The sequence below is a fragment of the Oratosquilla oratoria genome, chromosome 22, assembly GCF_046742065.1.
Source record: "Oratosquilla oratoria isolate Oo_2021 chromosome 22, ASM4674206v1, whole genome shotgun sequence".
NCBI classification, from domain to species: domain Eukaryota; kingdom Metazoa; phylum Arthropoda; class Malacostraca; order Stomatopoda; family Squillidae; genus Oratosquilla; species Oratosquilla oratoria.
In genome coordinates, this window is record NC_134798.1 from 59,773,181 (window position 1) to 59,783,180 (window position 10,000).

At 42.6% G+C, this 10,000-nt stretch overlaps 1 protein-coding gene across 4 annotated transcripts in view; it reads right to left on the minus strand.

Moving 5' to 3' along the window:
• The window catches only part of LOC143037633 (glutamate-gated chloride channel-like), a 186,830-nt gene that overhangs the window by 128,858 nt on the left and 47,972 nt on the right, over window positions 1–10,000 (minus strand). For all 4 annotated transcript variants that reach the window (XM_076206170.1, XM_076206169.1, XM_076206167.1 and 1 more), the window contains one exon: window positions 9,686–9,750. In XM_076206170.1, the coding sequence (XP_076062285.1) occupies window positions 9,686–9,750 (65 nt within the window). The remainder of the gene's footprint in view (window positions 1–9,685; window positions 9,751–10,000) is intronic.

Consider the following 10,000-nt stretch of genomic DNA (forward strand, 5'->3'; position numbering starts at 1 on the left):
CTCCTTATTTTCGTCTTCCTTTTCCTATATTTCTCCTTCTCCTTCCTCCAGCTCTTCTTTCATTCCTACCACCTCCATACCTATATTCAGTTCCATCTCCTCCACCTCCTCCTCCTCTTCCTTCTCCTCCTCCTCTCTTCCCTCCTCGTTGTCCTCTTCGCCCTCCTCCTCGTCCTCATTTCTTCGTTCTGCCTCTCTTTCTCTCCTTCCTCCTCCTCCTCCTCCTCTGCATTCCTTACACATCACTTCTTCCCAGCCTCAGGCAGACCAAATCTTAATCCCAGCCTCTTGCGGTCCCCCGGTTTTCATCATTGTAAGTTCCTGTTTAGCAACAAGAGATGGGGGGAAGGGGGGGCAGAAAGGAAGGAGGGAAATGGGGTGAGACAGCAAAGAAAGATAACTGGGTAGCGGAAGAGAGGGAGAAAAACGAGGAGTGGGGAGGGAAGGAGAGAGAAAAAATGGGAAAGGAAAAATAAGAGGGGGAGGGGAGGAAGGGGGAAGGAAGGGGAGAGGAAGAGGGGAGGAGAGGGGGAGGGGAGGAGGAAAGGAGGGGTAAAGGAGTAGGAGAGATCAGAGGGGGTGGGGGGAGGAAGTTGGAAGAAAGGGGAGTGGGAGGAAGGGGGAGGGGAAGGGGGAAGGAAAGAGGAAGAGGTAGGGGATGGGGAAAGGGGGGAAGGGGGGAAGGGAGGGGAGGATAGTGTCAAAGGCCAGAGGAGAAATTCATTCTCTTAGGAGCCGCGAACTCAAAGACTACGCGAACTCCGCTTCAGAGTTCGAACAAGAGTGTCTGAAGAACAACAATACCTCGAAGGCCTCCAACTGGCTCCCCCGAGGCTTTCGAACTCGGGCGGCCACGAACTCCACCACATTCTTCGGTAAAATTCCAGAATCACGCAAGCACGGATATTTATCATGAATTTCACGTTGTCCAATAGCTCCTAGCCTAATTAAACCTAACTTAACCTAACGTAACCATTCCTTAGAAGAAATTGATCTTTCAAATGCGAGAAAGAAGTGGAAAATGTGTTTGCGTGATACTGGAATAGAACCGATTTTGTCTTCTGCGCAGAGGCACCCTCGCCCTCGCGCAAAAGCTTCCCAATGCGCGGAATTCTACAAAGGATTACAAAGGAGAAGCATGCCGACAGGAGACCTTTTGGTCCATAACTAGGTCGGATGCGAAAAAATGATAACGATAAAAAAAAATAATAATAATAATAATATGAATAATAAATAAGATGAATAAATAGGTAAAGTTAAGTAATAAATAAACAGACAAATAATAATAAACAAATAATATAAAATAAATGGCAGGCATTACAGCATCTTGCTTAGGTATTTATCTAAACGAATCTTAAAACTTCGGACTTTACTTCCCCAAGGCTGCTTCCCCACCCTTCCCCCTTTGTACTCCCCTCCATGACTCTTTCCTTCTTTTCATGAAAGTGGCAGTTGCCGACAAGATTGACGAGTTAAACACCATATGAGGACGGAGCCTTTATTTGTACGACGTTTCGCTTATTACAGCTTTTTCAAGCACTTGAAAAAGCTGTAATAAGCGAAACGTCGTACAAATAAAGGCTCCGTCCTCATATGGTGTTTAACTCGTCACTCATTCCTTCACCATCACTATGACACCACCTCTTCGGATATCGTTCCCAAGGATAGAACCGCCAGTCTTCGCTGAAGAGGTATTAACACTTCCCCTTTTGCAAGTGGACTTTTTTTTTTACCCTTCCAGGTGCAGAAACTTCCTTCCCCTTCAAAAAAGTTCCTCTTCGCCATTCTTGGACATCTCCCTTACGCCAGAGTCCTTCTCCTCATTGCGCAGAAGTCCTCCTCACTGCGCAGAAGTCCTCCTCACTGCGCAGAAGTCATTCTCACTGCGCAGAAATCTTCCTCACTGTGCAGAAGTCTTCCTCACTGCGCAGAAGTCCTACTCACTGCGCAGAAGTCCTTCTCACTGCGCAGAAGTCCTTCTCACTGCGCAGAAGTCCTCCTCACTGCGCAGAAGTCCTCCTCACTGCGCAGAAGTCCTTCTCACTGCGCAGAAGTCCTTCTTCTGCCTAGACTCTCCTTTCTCCTTATAAGGAAATTCCCCTTTTATCAAAAGAAAGACCACACGTGAAGATGGAACCTCCTTTATTAGTACGGCGTTTCGCTTGTTATTACAGCTTCATCAAGTACACAGTCGTGGTACACAGGACCGAGAATGAATAAGACCTGGGGGATATATATATATATATATATATATATATATATATAATGTTGACTATATTATGACAAGACTGAAGGTGGAAAAAGCAGACGAGGAGTCGAAAACGTTAAAGCGTGAAAATTCTCCCATTACTCCTCGTCTGCTTCTTCCACCTTCAGTCTTATATACATATATATATATATATATATATATATATATATATATCCTGACTATGTATTTGATAAACTTGTAACAAACGAAACGTAGTGCTAATTATGGCGGCTCCCTTCTCACGTGTGGTCTTTCTTTTGATAGGCTTGTCTTCAGCTACCGATGACATATAGGTTCCCCTTTCGCTGTGCAGACTCCTACGCCTTTTCGCTGTGCAGACAATCTCCTCCTTTGTGCTAGTTTGGTGAGCAGTGCCACCTTGCGGAACAAATCTTAACTAAAGCTGTGGGGACAGATACGTCACAGACACTTGATAAGTCGGTTTTTTTTTTTTTTTTTTTGCGAATAAAATCAGTTCATTTCTTCACTGGATCACTGTGGACCGTAACAAGAGAATAACGTAATAACGTAGACCGTATCAAGAGAATAGGTTATAAAAGGAAAAGATCGGTACAGATAATTATAAGAAAATAATGAAAAAGAAAATAGAATGAAAAATAGGAAGAACAAAAATGAAAAAATGTATGAAAAAAAATTACATGGGATTCTTTCAATGCAAAATGAAATTAATAACTTTTCATCACTTATCAGTAACAATACATTTTGTGAGACTATAAAACATCTTGGGTTCTAGTATTAAAATAGATTAATGGATGATTCAATACGAGAGAGTATAGAAAATATATTTGGTTTGTTTTTTGTGCTTATTAATGATAATTGTAGGTTTCTTTGTGTTTATTAATGATAATTGTAGGTTTCTTTGTGCTTATTAATGATAATTGTAGGTTTCTTTGTGTTTATTAATGATAATTGTAGGTTTCTTTGTGCTTATTAATGATAATTGTAGGTTTCTTTGTGTTTATTAATGATAATTGTAGGTTTCTTTGTGTTTGTTAATGATAACTGTAGGTTTCTTTGTGCCTATTAATGATAGTTGTAGATTTTGTGTTTATTAATGATAATTGTAGGTTCCTTTGTGTTAATTAATGATAATTGTAGGTTTCATTGTGTCTATTAACGATAATTGTAGATTTTGTGTTTATAAATGATAATTGTAGATTTTGTGTTTATTAATGATAATTGTAGGTTTCTTTGTGTTTATTTATGATAACTGTTTACAGACGCACTTCAGTTTCACCATCTCACCCACTCCCATCTCTGTTTCTCAATAAAGCAGCAAAGTTTTGGCAATAAACGATCTTGAGAGACACATAACTGCTCCATAGGGCTATAACCTCTTCTCCCCGCTACCACCCCCTCTCACTCCCCCCCCCCCATAAAAATTGGGGGGGGGAAAGGAAAAGGGGGAAGAAGTACACCCGAGGTGAGAAATAAACTCGAAGTAGACGAAGAAATACTTAGAGAAGAATCGTAAAAGTTTCTTGGGCTCTCGCGGCTGCTGGAATAGAGTCGGGCATCCGAGGAAGGCAAGAGATCATCTTCTGGAACGGAAATGACGTCATGTCGTCATCCCGTTGGGCCAGAAAGACCAAAGACCGACGACCGTTCCTTCTGTGACAGAGGAGTCTCTCGGATTGGGGGAAGAGTCCGTCGGAGGAGAACAATCAGGAAGAGGAGAGGTTAGGGGGAGAGTCTAGGGGGAGAAGAGCCTTGGGGGAGGAGAGTCTAGGGAGAAGGAGAGTCTAGGGAGAGGGTCTAGGGAGAAGGAGAGTCTAGGGGGAGAAGTGTCTTCGGGGAAGGAGAGTCTAGAGGGGTAGAGGGGAGAAGAGCCTTGAGGAACAGAGTCTAGGGGGAGAAAAGTCTTAGGGGAGGAGAGTCTAGGGGGAGAAGAGTCTTGGGGAGGAGAGGCTACGGGGAGGAGAGTTTTGGGGGAAGGAGAGTTTTGGGGGAAGGAGAATCTAGGGGGGTGAAGAGCCTTGGGGAACATAGTCTAGGGGGAGAAAAGTCTTGGGGGAGGAGAGTTTAGGGGGAGAAGAGTCTTAGGGGAAGGAGCCTTTGGGGGAAGGAGTCTTGGGGACAAGAATCTAGGGGGAAGGAGTCTTGGGGGAGGAGATTCTAGGGGGAGAGGAGTCTTAGGGGAAGGAGCCTTTGGGAGAAGGTGTCTTGAGGGAGGAGATTCTAGGGAGAGAAGAGTCTTGAGGAAGAGAATCTAGGGAGAAGGTGTCTTGAGGGAGGAGATTCTAGGGGCAAAATGTCTTGGAAGAAGGAACCTGGGGAAAGAGATCATCCTCTGTATCGGGAGTGACGTCACCGCTTCTCAACCCCCGACCAGACAGAGAAGAGTCTGTGAGAGGCAAGTCTGGGGATGGAGGAAGCGTCTGCCTGGAAGATAATAAATGCTCCCCTGAAGCGGAATGACGTCACATCATTATCTTGTCAGATAAGAAGGATCCGTGAGGTGCGTTCCAAAAGGGACGGGGGGGGGGGGGACGGGAGGGAGGGAGGTGGGTAGGGAAGGAAGACCTTTTTCAGGGGGAGCGGAAATGACGTCATAACGTCGTCTGGTCGGGCCAGAAGGTCCTCCGGGTCTGAGTTCGAGAAATATCGCTTCGATTTGCGTCTTCGGTTCTTCGCTCGACTTGTCGACTTCGTTAAAAAAAAAAAAAAAAAAAAAAAAAAAAAAAAAAAAAAAAAAAAAAAAAAAAAAAAAAAAAAAAAAAAAAAAAAAAAAGTTTAACAGAGGCGAATAAAATCGTCTGGCGGCAGACAGACTAAAACTAAAAAATACCAAAAGGCAAAGAAAGACTTCGTCGAGAAAACACGAAAACGAATAAAATCGTTAGGTAACAGGAAGGACTAGGTTAGGAGAATCTAGCGAGGGTACTAAATTCCTCCCCTCCCCCTTCCTACTTCCCTCACACTTCCCCCAACTCCTTTCCCATTCCTCTCCTCCCTTCCAACTCCTCCACTTCCCTTTCCCTCTATACAATATGCCTCCTCTCCCCTACCATACTTCCTCCTTTCTCTCCTCCCCCCTCTCTCTCTCTCTTTCCCCCTCTCTCTTTCTCTCCCCTTTTCTCTCTCTTTCTCTTTCTTCCCCCCTCTCTCTCTCTCTTCCACTCTCTTTCTCTCTCTCCCCTCTCTCTCTTTCTCTTTCTCCCCCTCTCTCTCTTTCTCTCTCTCTTTCCGGCGGCACGAAACCTGATGAATGGGATATCTGTCCAGCCACCACCGCCGCCGCCGCCGCCGCTCTAAGCCTTTGCCGTCGGCGTGATTACTTCCTTGTGCGGGATTTAATCTCGTTCCTGCAATTCGATTCGTCTTCACGAAGCCGCCATTCGAATCGCCTCCCCCTCTCTCTTTATCCTATTATCGTTTTGACTTATTTTATTATTTCATTTTACCATTTATTTCCAGTACACAAGTCCTCTTCCAGGCGTCGCCGCTTGAAGAGAATTAACTCGGAGGTTAAGTAACTCAATTCTAACTTAGTTACAACAAACAAGGAGCTTAGGACTCTCCGACGAAGTAGTCATCTTTGCCCAGCGTAGTCACAGAACCGTGTCAAGTGGCAGTTACCGATATAGTCGTTGGGAGTCGAGCACGGACCGGTAGAACTACGAGGCGAGTGACTGGTAACGAGGTAATTAATACCATAGTAAGTCATCAGCCCCCTGGCGGCGACGACCGTGGTAAGTCATTAAGTCAGTCTTCCGTGGAAAAAGGCCGCTGGCGCCGTTGCTCTGCGTGCGTGTGGTAGATGGAGGACGAATAGAATAGTTTGGCGCCACACAGAATGACGGGAAACATTGCCTTTGGCACCACAACCATAGGGAACACATCGTTCCACCATTTAGACAACACACCCGCCTACTCTAAAAGTATCTATCTATCTATCTATACACATATACTCATATTCATAAAGAGAGAGGAGAGAGAGAGAGAGAGAGAGAGAGAGAGAGAGAGAGAGAGAGAACAGAGAGAGATAGGGAGGGAGGGAGGGAAGGAGAGAGAGACAAAAGGTGAGAAAGGGAGGGAGAGAGAGAGAGAGAGAGAGAGAGAGAGAGAGAGAGAGAGAGAAAGAGAGAGAGAGAGAGAGATGAGGCCAAATGGGACGCGAATGCATTAGAGGGTTGCAAAAGAAGAAGGGGCGAAAGAAGCGAAGAAGACGAAGAAAAATAAGGAAAAAAAAGAAGACAAATGAGGAATTTCGTCTCTTGGTTCTTCCGGACTTGACCAGCTAATTTTCCGGGCTAAGGGGAGGGGGGGAGAGGGGGAGAGGGGGATGGGGAGAGGGTGAGGGGGGTGTAGGCGTGGGAGGATAGGGGGGAGGGTGGTGGTGGGGCTGTAGTGGTGGTCTTCTTCTTCTTCTTCTTCCTCTTCTTTTTTTCTTCTTTTTCTTCTTTTTCTTCCTCTTCCTTTTTTTCTACTTCCTCTTCTTCTGTTTTCTTCCTCTTCTTTTCTTCTTCTTCTTCTTCTTCTTTTTCTTCCTCTCCTTTTTCTTCTACCTCTTTTTCTACTTCTTCCTCTTCTTCTTCTTCTTTCTCTTCTTCTTCTTCTTCCTCTTCTTTTTCTCTTCTTCTTTTTCTACTTCTTCCTCTTCTTTCTCTTTTTCTACTTCCTCTTCCTCTTCTTCTTCTTCCTCTTCTTCACTCTCTCCTTGCTGTCCCCTACATTCACCCACTCATTCTATAAACTACATTTAATCTCTCATAGTTTTCTCATAGAAAAACTGAGTACATGCATACATGGGCAAATACATAGATCCTTATACGTACATATGTATATATATTAAAACTTTTCAGTCACTAAACACTCTGCGAGGTAGCTAGGGATGACAGCCTTCGTCGGACCTCTTGAATATTTAAGACCGCGTTAAGCTCTTACTGTCGTCACGTGATGACTTTCTAGTGGGTTTCGAACCACCACTCTTCGAGCTTCTCGCCTCCAGGCACAAGCACCCCAGCCTGTTCGGCAACCACGCATATATATAATATATATATATGTATATATATATTTATTTATTTATATATATATATATAAATATACATATATATGTATATATATATATATTATATATATATACATATATATATGTGTGTGTGTGTGTGTGTGTGTGTGTATGTGTGGTTATGAATGTATGTATATATGTATGTATGCATACATGTATGTATATACAGTATGTTACACATTCCCTTTCCAAGTTCCCTCGCCTTCAACTGCACATCCACAATCATTTCTCTCGTTTCTCTCCTTTCCCTCTCCATTCCATCCACTCTTTCCTGTTGTCCTCTTCTTTTTACATTCCCTTTCATTCTTCCGACTGTTAATCTCCTCTCTTCCCCTCCATTTATTGCATCTTCTCTGTTATTCCCCATCCGTCCACTCCCTTTTATCAACGAGACTTTTCATCTTCCTCTCTTTATTCTCTTTTCCCCTAAATTCATATATCGCTTTGTGGTTCGTTTGAATTATCACACGTTCTCTTCACTGTGGCTCCATCCCTCTTTTTTTTTTTTCTCCTCCTCGCCCTCTTCCTCCTCCTCCTCCTCTTCTTGCTCATCATACTCCTCCCCATCCTCATCCTATTCTTCCTTCGCCTCCTCCTCTTCCTCCTCTTTTTCCTCACTATGTTCCTCCTCATCCTCATCCTATTCTTCCTTCTCTCTCCTCCTCCTCTTCTTCCTCCTACTCTTCTCCCCTTCTTCCTCATCATCCTTATCCTCATCCTATTCTTCCTTCTCCTTCTCCTCTTCCTCCTCCTCCACCTGTTCCTCCCCTTCCACCTCTTCCTCCCCTCCTCCTCTTCCTCCTCCTTCACCTGTTCCTCCTCTTCCACCTCTTCCTATCCTTCCTCCCCCTCCTTCTCTTCCTTCTCCTCATCCTACTCCTCCACCTATTCCTCCTCTTCCTCCCCTCCTCCTTTTCCTTCTCCTCCTCTTCCTACTCCTCCACCTGTTCCTCCTCTTCCACCTCTTCCTTCCCTTCCTCCCCTCCTCCACCTGTTCCTCCCCTTCCACCTCCTCCTCCCCTCCTCCTCTTCTTTCTCCACCTGTCACTCCTCTTCCACCCCTTCCTTCTCTTCCTCCCCTCCTCCTTTTCTTTCTCCTTTTTCACCTCTTCCTCCCCTTCCTCCTCCTCCTATTTTCTCTGGATGCCTTGCCACACTAGTCTAAATTCTCGTAATCTTTTCCCCGCATCCGCTCCACAGAAGTCCTGTGAACTCTCTCCAACTATTCCGAAATTTCAGTCTCCAAGTTTTCTTTTTGGCTCTTCCCCTCCTCATTATCGGACCTTTCACCTAGTTCCCCTTTCTTCATGTATTTCTTATTTATATACATATATATATATATATATATATATATATATATATATATATATATATGGATTTAATTCATTTACTTCTAGTTGTCGCCAGCCGATTTAATTTCATTGAGGCAAAGCCCTTCCCTCGACGAAGCAGCTTTTTGCAGACAATTTATCATCATCATTATTATTATTATTATCATTGCTGCTGCTGCTATTATCATTATAATTATTATTATTATTATTATTACTATTGTTATCATTATTATTATCATTATTATTATTATTATTATTATTATTATTATTATTATTATTATCACTATTACCATCATTACTACTACTATTATTATTATTATTACTATCATTATTATTATTAATTCTTATTATTACTATCATCATTGATATCAATATTATCATTATTATTGTTATTAATTACATTGTTGTCATTTCTGTCATTCTTTGAAATATGTTGAGAGAAATGAATATATATATATATATATATATATATATACATATATATATATATATATATATATATATATATATATATATATGTTGGCTCATTAGAATAAAGCAATCTTCTGTACACATCTTATTTTTGTCTTAATTTTTCGTTTTCACACACACACACACACACACACACACACATATATATATATATATATATATTGTCATTCTCTGAAATAGCTGAATAAAAATAAATGTATGATATCTCTGCCCCCTTACCCTCAACACTGGTGACATACAATTTTGTCCAATTGAAGACGATCGCTTTCTCCCGCGCGGAGGAAACAGGAGAAGTTTGGGAAAACAAGAAGTTTCGATGATCCTCGTTTTTGCCCCCAAAATATGAAGGCATTAAAAAAAAAAAAAAAAAAAAAAAAAAAAATTGTCCAATATGGCGGCAGCACTACTTCCTGTGCCACACGAATCTATTCGGTTAATTGCAGGCCCCCAAATCTCCCCCCACAACCCCCCCCACCTCCAAGAGAGATATACACAAGAAGGTACAGTTGAAATGGGATTTAAGAGAGTCCTGCTCTCTTCTCTCTTAGAGACCTGAAAAGAGAAAGAGAGGAAAAATAAAGAAAAAAGATGAATAATACTCACCATTTTGACGTCTGAGATGGTCTGGACGTTTCGAATCATGAGGTTGATCCTGACAACGGCTGGACCTGAAGGACAAGAAGAAAATCATCTTATGAGATGCTGTTGATGGAATGTTCAAGTTGATGAATGTAACAAGCGCGCACACGTGTATATATATATAAATATATATATATATATTTATATATATAATATATATATATTCATGTATGTGTGTGTGTGTGTACGTGCGTGTGTGTGTATTTACCTAGTTGTATCTTACGGGATGGGGAGCTACGCTCGTGATGTCCCGCCTTTGTATCTCGCAGTGTCTAGTTT